General features: G+C 42.1%; 1 protein-coding gene across 1 annotated transcript; it reads left to right on the plus strand.

Annotated features, from left to right (window-relative positions):
* The first annotated feature begins 20,517 nt into the window (after window positions 1–20,517).
* On the plus strand, window positions 20,518–24,420 carry LOC126354521 (cuticle protein 18.6-like). The gene is made up of 2 exons (XM_050004245.1): window positions 20,518–20,551; window positions 24,140–24,420. The coding sequence occupies exons 1-2, from the start codon at window positions 20,540–20,542 to the stop codon at window positions 24,350–24,352; spliced, it is 225 nt and encodes a 74-aa protein (XP_049860202.1). The 5' UTR covers window positions 20,518–20,539; the 3' UTR covers window positions 24,353–24,420.
* The last annotated feature ends 227 nt before the right edge of the window (window positions 24,421–24,647 follow it).

Below are 24,647 nucleotides of genomic sequence, written 5' to 3' on the forward strand. Positions count from 1 at the left end.
ACCAAGAGATGACTACACTAAGCAGATTCAGAAGGATGTAGGCTGCAGTAAGTACTGGGAGATGAAAAACCTTGCACAGGATAGAGTAGCATGGAGAGCTGCATCAAACCAGTCTCAGGACTGAAGACCACAACAACAACAACAACTGGAACGAGCAGCAAAGAACCTAAAGAAATTTGGAAATTTACTTGGAAGATCAGTCTAACGGGGCGTATGGTGAACACTCGGCTGCAGACAGAAATTCATTCTGTAATCAATATCCTAGACTGTGGCGAAGTGATTTATCTCCACTATCAGGGAGAGTCAGACCAACAAGATGTGCCGAAAAAAGTAAAACAAGGGTAATGGAACGCAAGAGACTCAAATTAAGGATTTTTGAAGGAATTTAATTCGACAATGAGACACTAAAAGTTGTCAGTGAGATTTTGTCTTTGGTCAGCAAAGATCTGATGATGGCCAAAGCAGACAAGAAATAAAGTGTACTCATAACAACAAGATAAACATTTCCGAGGAAGAGAAATTTGTCAACATCGAATCTAGATTTAACTAAAAGAAGAGAGAGGTTGATAGGGCGTACCTTGCAGGAATGCTTAATGATAGTACTGGTCCTCAACTATAGCTATTGTCAACTTTGTAATCGAGACAACTGTGAGAGGTAAAAATTGTGTCTAGTCAATAAGTCTAAATGGATTAAGCTTCCAGTAGTTATGCAGGCATGGAAGAATGGACACAGGATCGACTAGCGTGGAGAACTGCATTATAATAGAGTTAGGACTGAAAACAACGAGAAGTACAATGGGATTAATCTTGCGGCCATCATTACCTGTCCTCTGTAATGAGGTAAGAAAGGCGTGTGAGGCTCTTAGTTGCATAAAGAGGAAATAAATTTGCATAATACAGCTGCCCTGCGATATTTCTAGTCCGACACTGACTTGGTGAGTTAGTTGCTGAATTGTGGACCGTCTGTGGGCAGCAGCAACCTGCTACACTCGACGACGACCCCCGTCACCAAAGCTTTATTGGTCGCATTGGTTGACTCCTTAGATGGACGTTCTTCTGAAATCGAGCTTGTAAATATTAGCGCTTCCTGCGGTGCCTCCTGGAAAGACCAGTATCTGACAGCACTCGGAATTATATATTCTATGTGTCGATCAGTCAGGATAAAACTAAACTAAACACCTCCCGAAGTCGGATGGTGACCTGATGCCCTTCCTGCCGCCACCCCATACCCCTCCGGAAAGGAATTAGTGTATCCCAGCCGTCTCCGTCTAGTGTAATCCATAAAATAGTACGAACGTGTTGAGATGTATGCAAGTCGTGTAACTGAGGTGGGACATGGCGACCATCCTAGTATTTAACTTTGTTTTCTCTACGACATATATATATATATATATATATATATATATATATATATATATATATATATATATATATATATATATATCGTAGAGAAAACAAAGTTAAATATAGTGCTAACTACACTAAAGCAGATAGTGACTTTAATATTAATTACATTTGTAACGCATTAGACTTGCAGGTTTTCTTTCGTTGATTAATTTAAGCATGTTTCACTATAATATGAATATCGTAGCATAGTAACATCTGTGTACCGCCACCTCAGTCTATTAAAAAGTCAAATTTCCATGCGTAAAACGTCTCCCGATCCCTGGACGACGCTACGACATAATTTTGCACGTACATGGAGTGCTACATCTGAGTACTGTCTGCAAAATATGTTGGGAATTAGAGTTATTAGTAAAGAAGTAATAAATTAAAACGCTATTCCTGATGCTGCAGTTTTATTGCATAAACAGCGTAAATGTAGTAAATAAACTTTTTTTCGTTTCGTCATTTTATAGATGGGGACAGGGAAGCGAGATGTGAGCGAGAAAAATTCGATTTCAAAATACGCCTAAAGTTTGTCGTAGGTTGCTAAGTGGTCCCTTTCTCAGCTACCTGATGAATGTTGTCCCGGAAATTTTAGTGCAGTGAGTTATGTTTTATCAAGACACACACATACCTTCTAACTGTAATACTTGACTTATTGTGTTAGACCTTTAAAATAAGATCAGTAACTGTACGAAACTTTAAAAATCAAATGTTTCTTGCCTCTGAAGGCAACGTGCAATATATATATATACTAAAACAAAGATTCCAAGACTTACCAAGCTGGAAAGCGCCGGTAGATAGGCACAATAAATGAAACACACAAATACACACACAGAATTTCTAGCTTTCGCAACCGACGGTTGCTTCTTCAGGAAAGAGGGAAGGAGAGGGAGAGACGAAAGGATGTGGGTTTTAAGGGAGAGGGTAAGGAGTCATTCCAATCCCGGGAGCGGAAAGACTTCCCTTAGGGGGAAAAAAGGACAGGTGTACACTCGCACACACACACATATCCATCCGCACATACACAATGTCTGCTTGTGTCTGTGTATATGCGGATAATATTTGTATGAGAAAAAAATTTATTCGTAATCTAACGAATTATTTATAGAAATAAAAAATGCAACGCTGCTTATCGTCAAAAGTCACTTTGTTTCCCGGTCATCCACTAGATACTATGTAAGATAAGCAGAAAAACATAGACTAGTCTTCCCATATAGCTCAGTACGAACTGTAGTTCATCAGTCACATCGTGTCCGATGTGTCGCGGATGCGCATAATGGAGGCAGCCAATACGGCCAACCGAGTCCTGGTGGTGCATAGATGGCATTCGGTGTCGGCGGACAACAGATAGGGGGATTAACACTGGTATACGTGAGAGGAATACCAACCTCGGGCTTTGTGAATTTAGCTGTCACAGCCAAGACCAGCGCTGTCCACGCGTCTTTGCAAATACGCGGTACCGCACTAGCGGTCCAAGACAGCAATGTTCTCCCTATTGTACAAACAGCATAGCCCCGTCTAAATTACACCAACAGAGCGCAGAACCATCAAAAATACATTGCCTGTCATAAAATGACCAAAGTCGAAAATGTACTATAAAGTACAAACTATAACAAATTCTGGCACTGATTGTTCATTTTTAAAGACTTTTTTGCTGATTCATTAAAGAAATTGATTACATTGCTTCGCTCACAAAACGGAAATGTGTCAACTTCCCCATCTGATACTGAGAAGGTGTAAGTATAAAATACATTTTGTCCTCGTTAGATTGTTACATGCTACATAGTAAGGTAAAAGAAGAATCATCATGAAAAATCATCTCGGTCAGCAGAATAGTTCTGTGAAAGAATGATTACAAAATACTAGTGAGGAAAAATCGAGACAATGAGCAGTATGGCATATTACCATCAGGGATTAAGTATTTATGAAATAAGTGAATCCGTAGAAATACAAAATGAAGATGTTTAAAATAAGGATTAACTCTAAGAAAACACTGAACAAGACTAGAGCCCCATTTCTGTAATTGTGACCAAAAGGAAATTCAGAAACGATAGCGTGAAAGTAATTTGGTCAATTTAAAAAATAAACACATATTTTATCTCAACTATTTATTACTTTCCAAGGAATATCAGACCTCTCCCCTCCCATTCAACCAGTGCGTGGCCGAAATCTCTAGGATCTATATGATGTCGAGAGGAAGACCAACGATCACGTGGCATCAGTTCTTGTGGTCGGTCACGGAGGGTATCGTTCCGATAGTACCTAAATGTCCCGTTGAACCCTTATTATAGTGTGAAAGGAAAGCGCCCTGTAGCACACTAGCGGCGTCTCTGTCACGGATCTCAGTTGGCTGTGGTGAGTCACCGGGTCTAGACAAAGATACAAGCCACTTGAGGGGTCTCACTTCAGATGCTATGTATCTGGCACCTGGGATGTTTTGATTTCTACTTGCAGATGTATATATTGGCAGTATATTTTGAGTACAACAGGAATATGACGTTTATTTCTTGTAGGTTGATACTTACATCGTTTGTTTACTAGACTAGGTCTAGTGGAAATGCCGATCCGATCAGGGAATTATGTTTTTTATGCATGTTGTACATTCCATAGTTGCAGTTACGTCTTGGATCAAAACCCAATTTTCCCATTGTGGTCAGATTTTTTCAGTTTATCAATAACGTATTCGTCTTGTTAGTGGCGGCAGCTATTGGCGTTTTCTTATGGCTCATTTTTTGTTCATGTTAATAACGTCAACGTTATCGGTGTTGCATTATAAATGTTGCGTTTTAACGTCAGTTATCTATTTGCTTAGGTATTCTTTCAAAAATAAGCGCATAAAAATAGAGCAGACCGTACGCAGTATTATGGCTTATGACGGCGACCTTACTACGCTTACACCTCAATCAGTATTACACAGACGTAATGAATCATTGACTAAAGCAGTTCAGTGTCGTTTTCTCACAAATATTCGAAGTGGTGCTTTCCGCAGTACATCGCAAAGTAATGTATATATTTCATATAGTCTTTTAAGATTCTTTTCTAGTGCTGATTTTTAAAACTTGCTGTTAGTGAAAATAAAGCACCGCAGAAGAATGAGTAAATGAGAAAAATATCATTTACAGTATTTATTTGAAGTATATTCTTTTCATAATTTTGCAATTCTTTTACAGTTCTGAACTGGGTGCTGTACACCGTAGCAGCAAATTCGTTAATCTATCATACGAGATGGTATAGCTGCAGTCAGAGTACTTCGTCCTGTTAGATGAGCAGACCTTACTCCTGTAACTTGTACCGTAATTTGTGGCTACTCTATCATTGTTTGTGGTTTGCTTAACAAAATTTAGTAATCCACCACTAATCTCTACCGAGCATTCCACAGCAATTTTTTTCTCTTTCCGAGTTGCATGAGGACTGGACTGTGCCGCTCACAATGACGACTCAGTGGTGAGGTTGCCTACATGGCCACTTGATTTAAACGAGTATATTTTTCAGTGTTTTTACGGACGTGTATTTGGTGGCTGACCAATTACAAAAAATGGTTCAAATGGCTCTAAGCACTATGGGACTTAACATCTCAGGTCATCAGTCCCCTAGACTTAGAACTATTTAAACATAACTAACCTAAGGACATCACACACATCCATGCCCGAGGCAGGATTCGAACCTGCCACCGTAGCAGCAGTGTGGTTCCGGACTGAAGCGCCTAGAACCGCTCCGCCACAGCGTCCGGGAAACAATTTCTATTGACCTCCATTGCAGAATGCTGACGTTCCTTGTCGTATTTCACATTTATATAATACGTGTAGTAGAATTTACAAGATCAGCCATTAGAGGACTCTAATATTATTGCAACCCTTATTCTCACGTCAAGCTATTGTTGCAACATTGTGTGCTTGGGGCTACTGTTATGTTAAAGGGTGATGTGGGGCATACTGAGAAACTCATTCTCGAGTGACTCTGTAGTACATACATACAATTGTAGCATCTGTAACCACTTTACGATTCGTCATTTGTTTGAAGATGTAGTGGGGCCGTCAGCCAGAGTGTAAGTTATTTTGGCACAAATATCTCCAAATGTTTTGTATTAAATATTTTTCTTTATCAATGACGAAACTTTATAAGGCACATACAATAGTAATTTATACACTAGAAATGCCTCGTCAAATCTTCTCTATGTAATGATTGTTTTCTACTGATATTTCGGCTTTCATCTATCCAGAAATTGCAACGGTGGAAAGCAGGTGTAACGAGTTAAACCGCAACAGTGCTTAGACCGAAAGAGCAGAGCATCAGGTCCTGGGCAGTAGACAGCAGAAATGAACTCCATATACTAGCTTTAAACTCCTCAGCGAGTCCTGTACGTCACCTTGGAACTCGCCATCTCCATGTTCCCGTAGACACGACTAGTGAGCTTACGAAGCTGCCCGCTCGTTAGGTGAGTGTCTTGTCGGGTGCCAGTGGACTCGACTCGCTCAGAAAGGAGAGCGAATTCACGAATTCGCACTTATAACCGCAGACTTGCGGCGTTGCCGCTACATACACAACATTTTGAAATAAATTTCCGCTATTAGACTATAAATTTCGATTAATTTATTTCACAGAACTGTGATTTCGGCTATATATCGTGCCGTAACTAAATAGGGGTTAATTACGAAAATAATTTATAACAGTTTTAGAAAAAGTTACAAAAATGAATGATTACTTACACATCTCACTGTTAGCCATAAACAGAAGTTGTTATCATCAAAAGAAACAGCGCGCTTTATAATCACATGGGTGTAACAGTAACGTTGCTCTGTGCCCTACATGCGTTTGAGGCAGGGCATAGGATTTCTTATGGGGGGAGTTAGAATAAACAGGAAATCATTTTGTTGGAATTTGACGAAATTTGTATGTTTTTCGCCTGAAGCTTGGTCTACAGCATGAAGCTTATTCCAGACAGCACTCCTCCTCCAACGGAACACGTTTGCGACTGTGTACTGAAAGGTACTTGTTGAATTATTAAGATTAATTGTGGTATACATCATTGGCAGTGTCTGGAGGCTATAACTGACAAAACGTATGAATAGCTAAGCTAACAACTGGTCGTTCCTGGCCTATATATCAGTGTCTCCCCTCATCTGATATCCCACTCTTTTTCTATTTTTCTTTCCTTTACAATTTTGAACCGATCATCAACCGTAAGTGCAGTGGCAGTGTAGGGTTCTATTCACAGAAAAATGAATAATTTAAGCCCTGAATTTAAGAGGAAGATCATAATGTAACCCAATGCAATACAACACTAACTTAGGGAGACGACTGCTAGACCTTCGCATTTAATTTGTATTTTACTGATTTGTTCTATAGCCTGCAGCAAAGGGAGGCGGAGGAATTTGTACTTTAAAAGAAGCATTGTAAACCACGACATTTATCGACATTTGCTTGACCAACTGACATGAAATTTGACAATAAAAGAGTGAAAAATTTCTCTATCTGATTGCCCTGTACACCTCAATTGAGTGAAAACGGAGTGGCAGAAAGATCAGCGTGGTGTGTAGTCTGTGCACTGAGAAAATGGGTACTACATTGGAGGGGGTGTTAATGAAGCAGGCACGATACATTCTCCGTAAAAGAGATCTATGGAAACTGAAAGCCAACACTAACTAATACTTTAGTAAAGAAATCTACGGAGCTTCTCTAATTAAAGCTTCGGTAGTTATTAACGGGATGGACCGTTTTAGAATCAAGCAATTCTGAAAGAACAAACCAGACACTCACACAAACTCAGAGAATGCTTCTAAATCATATCATTATTAAACTATACCATTTAGCTATTACCAGCAACGACGTTATTCTTCATGATCTCTACAGCACCCAACGCAGTCTGACTGAACTTTACATAATCAACCTATCATCTGACTGCCATCGCAACAACCTCCGAGCTATCTCAAATTGCACCCCTTGTACGACTAAGCTATCTGTCTACACTCCAGTGACTACGACGGCATCTTCCCCGCGACTTTTTTCGTAGTCCTCACCCACCAGTCCCCTTTCACGTCTTTTTGGTTGGTATCTTGTTTGATTCAGGGGCAGGGCCAAACAGCAACCTTATCCCATTGGATTAAGGAACGATGGGGAAGGAAGTCGATCGTGCCGTTTCAAAGGAACCATTCCGTCTTTTGTCTGAATCGATTTTGGGAAATCACGGAAAACCTGCATCAGGATGGCCGGACGCGGATTTGAACCGCCGTCTTCCCGAATGCGAATCCAGTGTGCTAACCACAGTGCCACCTCGCTCGGTCACGCTTTTTTGTGCGACGATACAGACCAACCAAGCTCTGACAAAAAGCGTGTATAGAAAACACCTTATCTGGCGCTCTTCTGCCTCGACGAAGCTACCAGAAACTTCTAGGTGCCTCTTCCAGTTGTCTGACGAACCAATGAGACGCTTCTTCTACAAATTTGGCGGGAAGGCCAGTTCCTCCATCGACGCATGACCTACGAGTCACTCAGACTGAATCTAAATGTGGCGTTCGGACCTCCTCCAATTTTTTTAGTTCCATTCGACTATTGTGTTACGTAAGGTAACTGAAGCTCCTTGTCCTGCTTCACAGAGGCAGGGCAGAAATCCGTCCTAACACTCAGATAAACTTAGATTTTTATCCACTACAATGAACCAGGACAGAGTTGGAATTTGCTGATTAGAAATTTAGGTTGTGTGAACACTTTCTCTCTGTATTGATATTGACTCTACAGAATTGAAAATTGACAAGATCGTAATATGAAATCGAGTTGAATTAATATACCCTAGAATCAGTTAAAGGGGTTCAAAGACAACATCCATCATAGAGTACCTTATTTCAGTTAATTTTCGTCTTACTCCCTCATTAGAGTCATAAAGCTCAGCTTCGTTGAAGGCCATCTGATAAGGAGAATCGGTCTATTCACCACGTCAGTGGAATTTTACAGCAGAAGGATCATGTACTCATCTGTCATACTAACAATAAGTCGCTACTATCCTTCCACTTCTTCAAGTTTCGGCAAGACAGAACGAATTAGCGAGTATGAAGCAGCTGCGACACCACAGTCCTCAGACGACTCATGCTCGCGGAACTACAGCTGGAACGATGGAAGCCAATGTAACGGTGGGGTGTCGTGAATTACAGGCCATGCCACCTCCAATATTAGATTCGCACTCGCTCCAGTCCAGACCTCCACTGGTCGGGTCGTCGACCTACGTGTTGAGCACCCCAATAGAAGTTGTCGCTCCCATGTCGCCAGATATCGGCGTGTCAACATACTGGGACTGGATCAGGCAGCAGGAAGCTTCTGAGTTTTGATCAACTGTTGCTTGACGTTTCCGCTAACACACAAAGGTGGCCTCTTCCTTAAAGTCTGCCCACAGCAGCTGCACTTAACACCTCCCCTCCCCTCCCCCTAGGACTAGCAGTGACAGCTGGGCAGTAGTGTGGCGTTCGGCTTGTGCAAGTCAGCGCCGTGCCCATTGCGCTGTTCGCCACTACCGAACTTTGAATTTTGTGCCTGGCGTCTGATCACCCACCTACACAATGTGGGCGTTCAAAATAAAAAATGAAGTGATGTAGTGCGGCCCTCAGCTACGTACCCTCACACTCAAAACTGAAATATTAAACGTTTTGGCTGATTTCTTTGTCTATTGGCTGGGATACGTTGTTGCCGCATTACAAGCCAAATACTGCTGAGTCTACAGTATACAATGTGAATACACAGATGAACTGAACAGTCAAAGATTCCTATCACTCAGCAATTGAGAATTTTGCAGTTATATAGAAATTTATAAATAAAAGTTTGCAATTAAGTAAATTCTGCAGGTACTCTTTTAACTATGATGGGTACAATAGCAGAAGTACCGTTAAGAATGCCCTTTATTACCGTAAAACACTTATTGATGTCGATGGTCCACCAATTAAACAAAATATAAGTTGAATAACAGGGAAACAATAGCTTCCAACTTCACGTAATTAGTTATGAACAACAACATAGCTCGCGACACATTCACTTCCAAATGTATTTTATTCACTTCCAAATGCATACTACGTCTACACTGCGGAAGCCACCGAACTCTCACAAGTGCACAAATCGGCACTCCGAAATATTTATATCTCCAACAAACTACTCCACTCTGCAAGTTTCCTCCGCGACCGTGCGTCCGTCACACAGTACTGTCCAGGTCTCCCCCCCCCCCCCCCCCCCCCGTGTCCTGTGCGACTTTCCCTCGCAACGTGCTGTTCAGAACCGCCCTGTCCTCTCTGGAAGTGATCCTCCTCCTCTACTTCCATACAGTCTCTCACGTGTCCCTTTTGGAACGATCGCTGTGACTGGCTAGAGCGCAAATGCCCAAGCCAATACACACTCACAAACATAATGAAACACCTTCGAAATAATGGATTTACATTTAAATAACTAGAAATTAAATAAATATTCCTAAGGCTGGACCATAAACAACCTCTAACACACATTATTAAATACATAAACAATTAAAATAAACATATGTCAAAAGAATAGATCATAAGTAAGCCAGGAGCCTAATGTTTCTGTGCTTTCTAAAACACAGTAAATAGGTAACCAATTTCTTCATGAATGCGATATATCGGATATAAACAAAGACACAGACGAATAAATATATTTATTAACAGGCTGCCACCGTTTTTTTGGTGTCACTGTGGAGTACTTATGGCCTGACGCGATTAATAGTAATTGGCCACTTTGGCCTCCAATAACTCATGTACTATTCAAGTTACATGTCTGTGAGACTTATCAATTTAGGTTCACACTAATAGCTTTCTAAAGACGCTTCTATCGAGAAAATCGGATGAACCGTTTAGATTTTGGAAATTTGTCGCTGGGTGTTTGATGTATAATTCATTGTCAGATACGTAACTTTAAACTAATAAAGATATTGAAAATCTGATTGCGCCATCAGAATCGTGGCGCAAATAATGGTAATGTAGATGTTTCTTTTTGAGGCATCATGATTCATCTGGCTACTATTAATTTCTATATGAACCGTGAAATGTGTGCCATTAAGGTTTCACGAAGTCAGCCATCTTCGGCACTCCCGGCATGTCTCCTTCCTCGATACAGCGTCACCATGGAATTCCCAACTACGCTGTCCCTGGACCACACACTGGTGCTACCCGCCTTGTCTGGCACCACGCAGTCGGTCTGCCGAGTGTCCTGCGGGGCCACGCCAGCTCCAGACTTAAAATATTCCAGGGCGCCAGAACTCGCCTGTTACCTCACAACAGGCAACAAAGCTTGCTGCTGCATTCAAGGAAAAAAATATGTTGGGTACACCCATCTGTGCACCTGGTGAAGCTCAAACGGAGAACTGATGCCTGGTAATCTTATTATTAAAATTAATCTTTTTGATAATTGTTCTTGTGTTTAGTATAAGGGATAATCGAAAAAACTTTCAGTTAGATTGCAGTACGGTCCGGAATCGGTGTGCCAGTTAGGCAAAATCGCCGTGAGCATTGAGGCAATCATTCCACCGACGACTCAGAGTGAATATACCCTTTTGGTAAAACTCTGTATCCTGTTAAGTGCAGAAGTCCGTAACTGCCTGTTGCACATCACCTTCCAAAAGGAAACGTGGACCCCTAAAAGCCTTGTTTATGGAATCGAAGGCGTGTAACCGCATGGGTAGAGATGAGGACTACAGGGCGAGTGTTCGAGTGTCTCGCACTTGAGTAGGTGTAACTTCTGCGCTACGATATTGCGATATGGAGACGTGAGTTATCATGAAGCAGCAGCACCTCTTCTTAGATTTGGTTCTCGAGATACATGATGGCCCATACGCATTTTTCATTCTACGGCACCCATGGAAATAATAACAGCACGTTGGTCCCGTTTGGACGAATTTGGTAATAAAATCACCATGGTTCACTTTTCCGCATTTATAGCACGCACGTCGGAAAGTCACGAACGCCACACTAATCCCTAGCCCAGATGTCAGCGCTTATATACCACATCGGAGTCGCGCTACGTTGCATGTACACTGCAGAAAAGCAATCGAAAGGTTTCCGTCTGCTTAATGGATCCGATATTAAACGTTCCAATGCATAGAATGCCGGTTTTGTATTTACTGCTGACGGCGTCATCAAAAGTTTTCTACATCTGGAGATTCGGACAGGCGATCTCCGGAATAACCAGGCAGTACAGCAGCATGTCCTGTAGCTAGCGATGAGGCTGCTGTCCCTCGTCAGGATCCATAGGTTAGATTGGCCTTTCCAGAAATATTCGTCATGCGGGGTTGCATCTACAGTATTGCTATACGTATAGTTGGGACACGCAAGACATTAAAATCTCGACGAAGTCCATGGTTCACCAAAGGAATATCGTAGTACCAGTGGCACATTATGAAGAATTAAAGTGAGTATTTTTAAGGCCTAGAATATAGAGTAGTCTAGAGTAACATTTATGGCAATGTAAATCAACACTGGGCGGAAGTAATAATACAGTTTCTACGACTAACATGAGCGGTGCCTCCCTGGTACGAGTAATAAGCGAGTAAGATTCGTTACTACAGAAGTGAGATGCCAACAGACGTTTTTCTAACAAACAAATATTGAGGAAGTGAGGGAGGAAATGTGGAAATCTGTGAGAGATAAAGAGAAACTGGAGAGAGAAAGAAGTATGTCTTATGAATTGTGATTCTACTGAAGATGCAAAGATATTTTGCTCTTAATTGACTATTTCATATTTGGTAAAAGTAGTAAGGAAAGAGTGCTACGATCAGTGGTATTTCCATACATTTACAAGCTACTGCGTGTTGCGCGTTATGTATTTAAATACGCCTTTCACAATACTAGAAGTGATGTGCAGCTCGAATTTTAGACTCCCGTGGCTTAACACTGTAAGAGTATTCTGACAAATTCTAGTATGGTTTCCATTTAAGCTCGAAGAATGACCACTGAAGTCAGTGCACGCTTCATTACAAAGCAATTTATGATACTGCGCAGTGATTAGAACTACTGCTGCCGGCAGGCGTACAGCTGGTTGCATATCCGGCAGGTACTGGCTGCGCTAGATGGTAGTGCTTACGACAACCGACACACGTATCGTGATCCTCAGGCCGCAAGTGTTAAACTACTCACTTTGACTACTGGTATATCTACTGTGTCTGCATATAGCTACTATTACTAGTCATTAGTCATGCGCAAGAGCATTAGTATGTTAAGCAAAGAAAGAGATATTTCCTGAATGGCATTTTCACTCTGCAGCGGAGTGTGCGCTGATGTGAACCTTCCTGGCAGATAAAACTGTGTGCCGGACCGACATTCGAACTCGTGACCTTTGCATTTCGCGGGCAAGTGCTCCACCATCTGAGCTACCCATGCACAAATCACGCTCCGTCGTCACAGCTTCAGTTCTGCCAATACGTCGTCTCCTATGTTCCAAACTCACAGAAGCCCTACTGCGAACCTAGAAGCCCTCCTGGAAGAAAGGATATTGTAGAGACATGGCTAAGCCACGGCCTACACAGCCTAGGGGATGTTTCCAGAATGAGGTTCGCAGAAGAGCTTCTGTGAAGTTTGGAAAGCAGGAGACGAGGTATTGGCAGAATTGAAGCTGTGAGGAAGGATCGTGAGTCGTGCATGGGTAGCTCAGATGGTAGAGCATTTGCCCGAGGAAGACAAAGGTCCCGAGTTAGAGTCTCGGTCCTGCACACAGCTTTAATGTGCCAAGAAGTTTCAAAGAAAGAGATACTTCATCAAGGAAAAGGTTACGTTTCTATTTTATACATTGAATACGCATAAAAATATTTTGTATTGAACTGATAGATGTGCACATAACACTGTTTTCTTACGAACATTTGCATGGGCGATTTATCAATATTCCCAGTACTTATAGTCCGTGATTTCTACTTGTGAGAGGTACGTCTATAGCACTAGCCTCACATTTTGATAAATCAGATAATCATGTCTATCTCAAAGACGTGATCTTTACAGCGGAATGTTCCTAACCAATGTCATGTGCTCTGTTCGAATAGGTACGCAAGGAAACTAACTGGCATTGTGGTCTTACTGCGTCTCATTTCTGTCTCAGTAGAGCTACATCAGTTATGTCACTAAAAATCAGTATGAAACAAAATATTATGACCACCGTCTACCGCGACGTTGGATGCAGTACGGTGGCTTTGCTGGCACGTCACGCAGTAACAGAAGTACGCAAGCGGAATAGACAAGGACGGGGAACCACTCTAGCTAAGATATGCACTGCAAATGGCGAAGTCCATTGAGGTAACCGTGTCTGACGAAGGGCAGCTTATTATAATGCAGAACCTCAGAATGTGTCCCTCGAAAACGGCGATGATGTTTCAATGTGACACTACCAGTAGGTGCTAAATGGTTGGTCGCCCACGACGCTTCTCAGAACATGGGGTTCGGAGGTTTGTCGGCTCTGTAAAGTAGGACAGATAGTGATCTGTGGCATCTCTGTCGAAAGAGCACAATGCTGGTGCACGCACAAGTGATTCTGGGGAAAGTCGTTCATCGTACATTGTTGAACTTGTTCACATGTTGACCCAGCGACATCGTCAATTACTATTGCAGTGGGCACGGGACCGTCTGGATTTGACCTTCGATCAATGGAAACGAACCGGCTCTCCGGGTGAATCATATTGTTGCTACAAAAGGTCGATGGTCGTCTCTACAAACGCCGTCGTCGAGGTAAACGGCGGCTCGAAACGTGCAGCGCCCCACGGACGCAGGCTGATGGAAGCAGTATTGTACTATGGAAGACATTCTCCTGCGTTTACACGGGACCTGTGGTAGTAGTCGAAGACCCACTGACAGCTCGAACCACCTGCATCCCTTCATGCTTGATTTCTTCCCCGACGCCATGTCATCTTTCAGCAGTATAAATGTCGATTTCTCTGAGGCAGAACGGTGCTACAGTGGTTTGAGGAGCAGTATAGTGAATTGATATTGATGTCTCGGTGACCAGATTCGCGTGATGTAAATCCTATGGAAACCATCTGGGTCGCTATCGGATGTTATCACAGCGTGCATAACTCAGCGGCCCGTTATGTACGCGAATTACATGACCTGTGCATAGATATCAAATGCCACATACTTCCACAAACCCACAACAAAATGTCGGATCCGTAATACGTAGAATCAGCTGTCTATTTCGTTCCAAAGACGGCTAAACAAACTACTAAGCAGTTGACTATAACGTTTTTGCTCATTAGTGGACCTTGTCGTTTCATGGAACCAGCCAGGTTTGGAATCTCGGACGTCTGCTTATGTTTTTACTTTGCATTAAGAACTTATCTTTGTAAACTACATCCGTTGCTCAGCTTTCAATTGTAGGTTGCTGTGGATATCATTCGACGTGGGAAAACTAGCCTGGTTCAAACTCTTGCTCATAATTTTGGGTTTCCTTTCTATTTAATTTACATAACGAACTTATCTCTTATCTTTGTGCTAATGTTGCTCTGCCAAACATGTTGTCCAGATCTCTCATTTAGAGCATCTGGCCATGGATTGTCGAGAGACCGACTGCCCACCACTCGCCAGTCATTATCACTAACGAACTCTGGCACACAGTTGAAGCGGAATGGAATGACGCATTCTTTCTGTCATCCAGGCTCAGTTCGAATTAAAGCCCAACTGGGATAGACATTGGTGGCAGCTCGATGCACTTAATTTAGCATCCTGCATAACACCAAATCAACTTTAAATTTCGCGAATTCCCCCTCGTCCACCATATAACAACAATACATAAAATTTTCATGTTTGCAATTGTCCCTAATAATGCTATTTTAATGGACAGCAGTATATTTAGGTTTAGAGACAATTGCCCGTCTTTGTGTTTAGCGCTACTCGTCTGCACTTCACGTCTTACGGTGAATCAAACTACATATAAGAAGCGCTCCATTTCTCAGGTTTTGCGCCGTCATGATTTACCTTTCATGTGACTGTGTCGTAGTTTCCAACAGGACAATGCTTGTGCACATACGGTACGTGTCTCTATCATCTGTCTGCGCGATGTTGAGGAACTCCTAGTGTATCCCTAGATCTGTCACTGATGATACAAGTGTGGACCACCTCGCAAGTCAACTCTGACCCAGTGCAAGATATCAAGGACCAGTTACATCAGTTGTATCCTCAGGAGAAGATACAACGGTTTTGAATCACTGCATGCATCCCGGCCAAAGGGGTGGAGGTGTGGGGCTCATAGTGTCAAGTGTTTCGTTTTCACTGAAATAACATCACAAATCCTCTAAACACTTGAAGTTTCATTTCATTTCCTACTCCTCTTCTGGATCCTTCATTCTTTTTTAGTCAGGCAGTGCGTGTAAGTCTTATTCCTCTGCCGTTTGATAGAGTGCTGTTTCATGTTCCACACGAACAAATTCGCCGGTCCCTCTACGTGCACAGACAGACCGCAGATTCGCGAATCCATCCGCCGTGCTCCAATTTCCTACTCGTGCAGACATGCGTGCACCGCGCCATTGGCGCACGCTAATCCGTCCGCAGACGTCTCCCGCCGTTCGTTTTTAGTTTGCATATCACCGTGTGTGCAACCAGGTCAAATTATCTGCATCTGGTTTACAACAAATGCATGTATCACTCGTGATAAATTAAGAGAACAAAAATTTTAAGAATATTATTTTCAAAATATTCTATTCTAGAATATTATATTCAAAATAGTAGTTCATGGTGTGGGTTCCTGTAGTCATGTCCTAGTTCATGAACCACTGGCAACGTATGAGTGGCCAAGTAAGTGGTCCCGACAGTCGGGATACCAGTTACTTTGGAATAAGGCTGGGCATCTCGGACATATTCTGAGTCGTGGTCACCTTTGTGCTCATACGGCAAAGACTACCAAATCCACCGGTTAGTCCCTCAACCGTTAGGGATAAAACCCAATGGGACTCGGGGCAAGTAAGGTTAGCAACCTGCTTCCCTGGTACTTTAAATATGATGCTGGCAACAATCAGAGCAAAATGCCTCGGACCTTTGGAGGTGACGGAGTTCCACCTCTGACTGACAAATCAGGGACTCCTAAGACACGACTTGGCAAACAAATGGTATTGAGATGAGGAGCTATTAATATCAATAGGGGCTACTCTGGGAAGAAGGTATAGCTGGCAAAGGCTGCAAGTAAGATGGGGCTGGACGTTTTAGCTGTTAGTGACATTCGGGTAAGGGGTGAGAAAGGACAGGAAGTGGGAGAATACAAGGTCTACCTGTCAGGAGTCAAAACAGGAATAGCACAATGGGGTGTAGGGCTTTACATCAGGAAAGAAATGGAGCCCAGCGTAGTTGAAATAAGGTATGTAAACGAACGACTGATGTGGATAGATTTGACAGTGTCTAGCAAGAAAATTAGGATTGTGTCAGTATATTCGCATTGTGAAGGGACAGATCAAGATAAGATGGATAGTTTTTATGAGGCACTCAGTGATGTAGTTGTTAGAATAAAGGACAAGGACAGTGTTCTGCTCATGGGTGATTTTAATGCCAGGATTGGAAATCGAACAGAAGGGTATGAAAAGGTTATGGGTAAATTTGGAGAGGATATGGAGGCCAACAGGAACGGGGAAAAAAAACTCTTGGATTTCTGTGCCAGTATGGGCTTAGTAATCACAAACTCCTTTTTTAAACATAAGAACATTCACCGGTATACTTGGGAAGGCAGGGGAACCAGATCTGTCACTGACTGTATAATAACAGATCAAAGAATTCAGGAAGGCTGTGAGCGACACATGTGTATTCAGGAGATTCTTTGAAGACACTGATCATTATTTAATCTGCAGTGAAATTGGGATTATGAGCCCGAAAGCGCAGGAGGTCAGATCCATATGTAGGAGGATAAGAGTGGAGAAACTTCAGGATAAGGAAATCAGGCACAAGTCCATAACAGCGATCTCAGAAAGGTACCAGTTAGTTGAATGTAGCCAATTACAGTCATTGGAAAAGGAATGGACAAGGTACAGGGAGACAGTACTAGAAGTGGCTAAAGAATGTCTTGGAACAGTAGTGTGTAAAAGGAGTATGAAGCAAACAGCTTGGTGGAATGATACAGTCAAGGCAGCCTGTAAAAGGAAGAAGAACGCGTATCAAAAATGGCTACATATTAGAGCTCAGGTAGACAGAGAAAGTTATGTTGAAGAAAGAAACAAAGCCAAACAGATAATTGCAGCATCCAAGAAGAAATCTTGGGAAGAGTTTGGAAACAAGTTGGAGATTATGGGTCAAGCTGCTGGAAAACCATTCTGGAGTGTAATTAGCAGTTTTCGAAAGGGAGATAAGAAGAAAATGACAAGTATTTTGGACAGGTCAGGAAAACTGCTGGTGAATCCTGTGGATACCTTGGGCAGATGGAGGGAATATTTTGAAGAGTTGCTCAATGTAGGTGAAAATACGATCAGTAATGTTTCAGATTTCGAGGTAGAGTGGGATAGGAATGATGATGGAAGTAGGATCAGTGGAAGAGGAAGTGGAGAAAATGGTGAATAGATTGCAGTGCAATAAAGCAACTGGGGTGGATAAATTAAGTCGGAACTCATCAAATACAGTGGAATGTCAGGTCTTAAATGGCTACACAGGATAATTGAAATGGCCTGGGAGTCGGGACAGGTTCCATCAGACTGGACAAAAGCAGTTATCACACCAATCTTTAAACATGGAAACAGAAAAGATTGTAACAACTGCAGAGGTATCTCTTTAATCAGTGTTGTGGGTAAAATCTTCTCAGGTATTGTTGAAAGGAAAGTGTGAGTATTAGTTGAGGACCAACTGGATGAAAATCAGTGTGGGTTTAGGCCCCTTAGAGGTTGTCAGGACCAGATCTTTAGCTTACGGCAAATAATGGAGAAGTGTGAATCTTATTTTTCGGCGCAAAGACTGCTCCATTAAGTTTCGGGAATGCAGCCGCATGAATTCTGCTGCTTCTTCTAATATTTCGGCTGTATACCTTTCAGCCATCTTCAGAGAGAGCCGTACGACTGACGCTCCAGCGCTCGCTCCATCCTTTTAAACTCGCGGACCGCGCCACTGCGCCTGCGGCCACAGATAAACAAGGCGCCAATGAAGTTAATCGGCGGCAAAGACGTACAACATATGCATGAGTTACGTCTGTGGCTGCGCATTCGATCCATGCTGGGAGGTCGATGTATTACTGGGAGCTGAACTGTAGCGACGTCTTTGTAAGTTCAATATTAAAAGTGCCGGATTCCATGATTTATCTAATGTGAAACCGCTGTCTCTATTAATTAAATTCTTCGTCAAGCGGATTTCAATGGCCTCTTTTACTATGGAGTCCCAGAAAGATGAAACAGAAGTCAGAATTTCGACATTTTCATATACCATAGAGTGACCAGAATCAATACAATGCTCTGCCACAGCCGATTTACTGGGTTGTAAGAGCCGAGTGTACCTGCGATGTTCCGTACACGTCTCTTGGACTGTACGATTCGTTTGTCCGATATATGAAAGGCCACATTCACATGGTATCTTGTAAACTCCAGGCTTGCGGAGTAGTAAGTCATCTTTAACGGAACCCAGGAGTGCAGCCGTCTTCGCCGGTGGACGAAAAATCACTTTTACTTTATGTTTAGTGAGGATCCCTCCTAACTTGGATGAAAGGCTTCCCACATACGGCAGGAAAGCCATGGATTTAAATGTTTCCTCGTCATCTTCTGCATTCCTTACGGACACCTTAGGTTTTATTTGTAGTGCCTTACGTATCTGTTGTGGAGAATACCCGTTGTCCTCAAAAACTCTCTTCAGATGTAAAAGTTCGTCTTTTAAACTACTTTCGTCAGATATGACGTGTGCTCGGTGTACCAAAGTTCTTAGAACACTACACGTCTGCGAAGGATGGTGACAGCTATTTGTATGTAAATATAAGTCCGTATGCGTCGGTTTCTGCCGATGTCCGAAGTTTCCTCATAGCTATGAATACCTAAAAAGTAGGAAATGTGCCATTTATGTTGGAAAAAATAACGAACAATAATTTTACGGAATAATAATTACTCTCAGAAAGTTATGTCTAGGTTTGTGGTATCGTGAAATGGATGACCATAATAATTTTCGTCTCAGCCAAAGTAAATTATTCGTGTACATTAAAAGTAATTCTGGTGGCCTATAATTCTTGTTTAAGAAGTTATTTTACTTGCATAATCAGCTGCAGCAATCCCACCCAAATCGCCACATTTGACAAGGCAGGTGTTTAAATGATCTTTGGTTTTACTGTGCACAGAATTAACGACAGCAAATTTTGGCTTCGTCTGTTGTCTTCTTTGAACGCCGGTTTAAGAAATCAGAAGATTCACCTCGAATCGGTAACATATTCTTTTAATTGATTGGCGACTCCATGGAGAGCACAAAGACCATATACGTGAAATTAGAAGGAAGGTCAGCGTTGGCCGTAAAATTGATGGTTTATTGACAGCAAAATCGATTCTCAATCACATAGTGATCATCGTCAGTGCCGTGGTGTACAAATTAAACTCATAGGCACTGGTATCAAGTTATTATAAGCAACCAAATCTAAGAAACGGTCACAATAACTCATGTACACTATGTGATTGAAAATCGATTTTTCTATCAATAAACCATCAATATTACGGACAACGATGACCTTCCGTCTAATATTCAAGTGAGTCTGTATCATGTTGTTGCAATCTCTCTACCCCACTCGAAGAATTCGCATATTATCCTCTGAAGAGCTGTCAAATATTGCGGTTCTGCTAGTTGTTTGGGCTCACTTTGGAGATAACTTCGATGGAATCCCAGTATATGAATAGTAACACAGATACATTACTCCCGAAAGAACTTTCAAAACTATGCCAGAAATATGGGCAGATCTCTCCAGAGAAGATAACAATAGTCTCCAATCAATCCCCAGAACAAGGGACGCAGCGCTCAGGGACTGCTGTTGCAGTATAGCCTTCACACCTTGACCTGTCTCAGAGCGGTGTGCATATGAGTGACGTGTGACGGAGACAGCATGTAGTACCGATTCCTAGAAGCCGTTGACACGGGCTGCAGCCGAATCGTGACACCACTTGCCCTGCCGCGACATTGGCCTGTGGGCGTGGCGGCGGAGCGCCGGTATATAAACCCGGGACCGCGGGTCCGGAGCACAGTCGCCTCAGACACCTCACAACAACATGTACAAGCTGGTGAGTACGAGTAGCATCTTTGCAATGAAAGCTCTGGTATCTGAAACCTGTATAATGCATTTTGCGCTATGGTCGCAAGTTCGAATCCTGCCTCTGGTATGGATGTGTGTGATGCCCTTAGGCTAGTTAGGTTTAAGTAGTTCTAAGTTATAGGGGACTGATGACCTCAGATGTTAAGTCCCATAGTGCTCAGAGCAATTTGAACCATTTTAATGCATTTTGCAGCTCGCACAAGTCAACGGTGAAAAACTCTTTTTAAAGACAGTATCAACTTTTTATGGGTTTCAGCGTTCTGAATCGCACAATGAAAAAAGATTTCACCACCCACCATTTTTATTACATATCTTTTACATATTGTTTCATTTACTAACGTAATTATTGTATGGGATAGTAGGCCAAGATATCAACATTATTCCAGAATCATGTAGGTTACATAAAATTCTTTGCAGTAAGACGAGAGGAACGTTTCGTCTAAGAACCTCATGTATCGTAAGAAAATTCTATTACTTTCACCCCATCTTGAATCTAATGAAACTCTTTGTGCAAAACTAAAATATATGGTTTCAAGTATCTCTGCAAGAAGCTTCTTCGTCTATCAGAAACGATGTTGCTGGACCCAGTGTTCCGAAAATGAGGTTCGATTGCAAGTTTGAATAAAAAATGACTGTGAATCGCTTTGGTATCAAATGGTTCTGAGCACTATGCAACTTAACTTCTGAGGTCATCAGTCATCTAGATCTTAGAACTAATTAAACCTAAATAACATAAGGACATCACATACATCCATGCCCGAGGCAGGATTCGAACCTGCGACCGTAGCGGTCGCTCGGCTCCAGACTTTAGCGCCTAGAACCTTACGGCCACTCCTGCCGGCGCTTTGGTATCATTCAAAGAGGTTATTAGTAATTTATTTGACAGCAAAAAGAAGCACATTATGTTTTTGTTGCAGCCAAAGACTTACGTTCACGAGCATCGAGATCCCCTTTTTGAACAGACGCCTTGATCATCTCCCCGAAAAAGAAATGATTTCATTGATTAATAAGGGGAGCGCTTTCTTCGAAACATCAAACAAAGTGAAAGACTATGCTACTGCCTCACAAAAAAGAAAATAAATTATAGTTTTTCGTCCTCCTGTGTTGGGTTTTTCCGCTTATGATTCATGTTTCTATATTGTTATATTATTACATAGAGAAATCGATCCTCCTTGGTAAAAGAGGTCAGTAACGGCGAATGCTATATTTCCTTCCCTAAATGATTTGAGGTGAATCTCGAATGATTTATTATACAACACTGCTTTTCGTATCTCTATGCAATCCGCAAACAATCATTCAGTTTCTAATCACTAGAGTAAACTTCCCCATTCCTTGTTTTTTTTCAGATTCCAGCTCCCACGGATAAAACAGCATCATAAGTCTGTTTACAAATAATACGTTAATGTGTAAAATGTTTTACGTTGCATTTAAGCGAGAAAAAGTTTACAAAATGTTTGAAATTACGTTTCAAGTTTATTGAAAGTCGCTATAGCAGTCATTATCGAGCACTGGATGAGTGAAGCACGGGTAATTTGCCCTCTGTTATCATGAACGCTAGATTTTCATACATCTGACCGTTTTTGACATCATACTTCCAGAATTATGAGTCGTACAATGATATAATTCTGCAAATATAGTCAGGGCTGCATGTGGATGCTATCTGCAAAATGTATTGAGAACAGAATCAGTAGTAAACTATTCGCAGTAATAAATTAAAACGTTGTGCATAATGCCGACGTATTACTCCAGTGACAGCAAAAATGTAGTAATGGATAAACTTTTATCTTTTCATTATATTGTTAGGGGTGCCAGTGAGATAAACTTTTCTGATGGTTTGAAATTATATTAATCGTTGCTGGAAGTCGAAACCCGCCATGTTAGTCGAGAGCGCTAATGTTCTGCTTCCTGGACACGAGTAGGCGCGCCGGCCTCGGATAGAATCCGCCCGGCAGATTAACAACGAGAGCCGGTGTGCTGGCCAGCCTGGATGTGGTTTCTAGGCGGTTTTCCACATCCCACTAGGTGAATACCGGACTGGTCCCCACGTCCCGCCTCAGTTATACACCTCGTGGACGTTTGAAAAACGTTCGCACTATTCCATGGTTTACACTAAATGCAGACAGCTGGGGTACACAAAAATTCCGTTCTGGGAGGGTATCGGGTGGCGGCAGGTAGGGCATCTGGCCACCCCTCAAAAGTAACATGCCAAATCCGTACTTAACCCTGTGCGCGCTGCAAGACTAACGTAGTAGCACAAGAAGAAGAAGAAGAAGGTTGTTAGAAGTCGCTAAGTGCTCCTATTTTCTACAACTGGATATATTGTATCACCTTGTTGAACCTTCAATATAAGATCGTAGCTCTTAACGAATAGATTACTACAGCATTTTAGGTTATTTTAATTCGATCAATAATTATATGAAATATATTGGAAATGAAATATTTGTTGCCTCTGGAAATAGTTAGATAGGCCACCTGCACCTGAAACTACCCACTCGAGATAGGTTTATCTGTCTTGTAATTGTCTTTAATTTTTTTTATTTTGAAATAGACTCGAAATGTTTATGAGTGCAGATTTTGTTTTAAGCTACATTCATTTCTTATTCCGGCAGTGTCAACTACGAGGGGTGTCAATTTTTGTTGCTCATTGTCAGCAGACCTCTACAAACCACGAGTAGGCTACTATCGAGGTCAGTAGTGGGTCGTACAGGATGCGAGCTTTGTGATGTGAAAACATCTGAGCAGATAAACACATAGTGTCATCTGACTAACAAAACAAATAATTGTCAGCAAGAAACCAGAGGCTCCGGTAATTATGGTTAAAGGTGTGAAAGACTCTGGTCAGTATTGACATCTGATTCATTAATATTGCAATTTTTGTTAGTCATAAAACTGTATCAGTGATGTGTAAGGAATTGCAGATGTTAAAGGAAAATGCTAGAAGTCCTTTTACCCCTGATTAGTCGCTTATACTAAATTCGATATTACATTGTAATTTTATGAGGCTGTAGCAAAAGTAGGAACATTTTTTGGTTCTAGCGAAGTCATTGCAGTGAACAAGAAACAGTGATGTGCTTTCTGATTCAAAGACCCATCTTCAGCATGTAAAACGTAGTATTACTGCGAAGTCTTTCCCAACGAATTTGTTGTGTTAACAGTTCTATTAGAGAATTTTTTGGTTCAATTCCCTACGAAAATGTAAGCTTCAGCAACATCAGACATACAGGAAAACTACTCACTGCCGCAGGAGCAAGGAAATCATACTGAAGTCCACACACACACACACACACACACACACACACACACACACACACACACACACATACGTACGCGGGCTCTTATACATGTACACATACACAAAAAATAATTTTTGCTGTGACAGAAAGTTTTCCGTGGATATCAGGTGAAAGGCGCAACTGGGTATCACATCCCACACATTACCATTTGGGATTCTGTTTGCCTCACTCCCAGTGTCCAGCCCACTGCGATGTTTGATATAAAGAACGAGTATTTACAAGAGCTCCCCTCAGGAATTATGAGTTATTGTTTTGGGCCCCAGGTGATCCTCGCCGCCGTGCTGGCCGCCGCCGCCGCCGCCCCTGAGCCACGGCCCGCCCCCGGCTTCCTGGCCGCGCCTGCTGTTGCCGCCGCCCCCGTGGCCTACGCCGCCCCCGCCGTGGCCGCCCCTGCCGTTGCCTACGCCGCCCCGGCCCTGCACGCCCCCTTGGCTTACGCGGCAGCGCCGGCCATCGTCAAGACACACCTCATCTGAGCGTATGTGACAGTGTTGTCGCTGTATGAAACGAAAGCTGAATAAACTGAAACGCTTCTAGAAATAAACGTCTTTTATTTTAATCACCAGTCCTTACACTCAGTGTCACATCGAAATCTCACTAACCACCATGTATACAATTCTCAAAATGTTAGTGTCTGTTGGAATAATTTTGACAGTTTTCTTTAGGTGAAGTATGCAAATTTTTGTGAAGACTGTGAAACATTGAGAAACATAACACTGATTTCAACTTTGTATCGCAGATCAAGTAAGTGAAACTACACAAATGACCATC

The sequence above is a fragment of the Schistocerca gregaria genome, chromosome 3, assembly GCF_023897955.1.
Source record: "Schistocerca gregaria isolate iqSchGreg1 chromosome 3, iqSchGreg1.2, whole genome shotgun sequence".
NCBI classification, from domain to species: domain Eukaryota; kingdom Metazoa; phylum Arthropoda; class Insecta; order Orthoptera; family Acrididae; genus Schistocerca; species Schistocerca gregaria.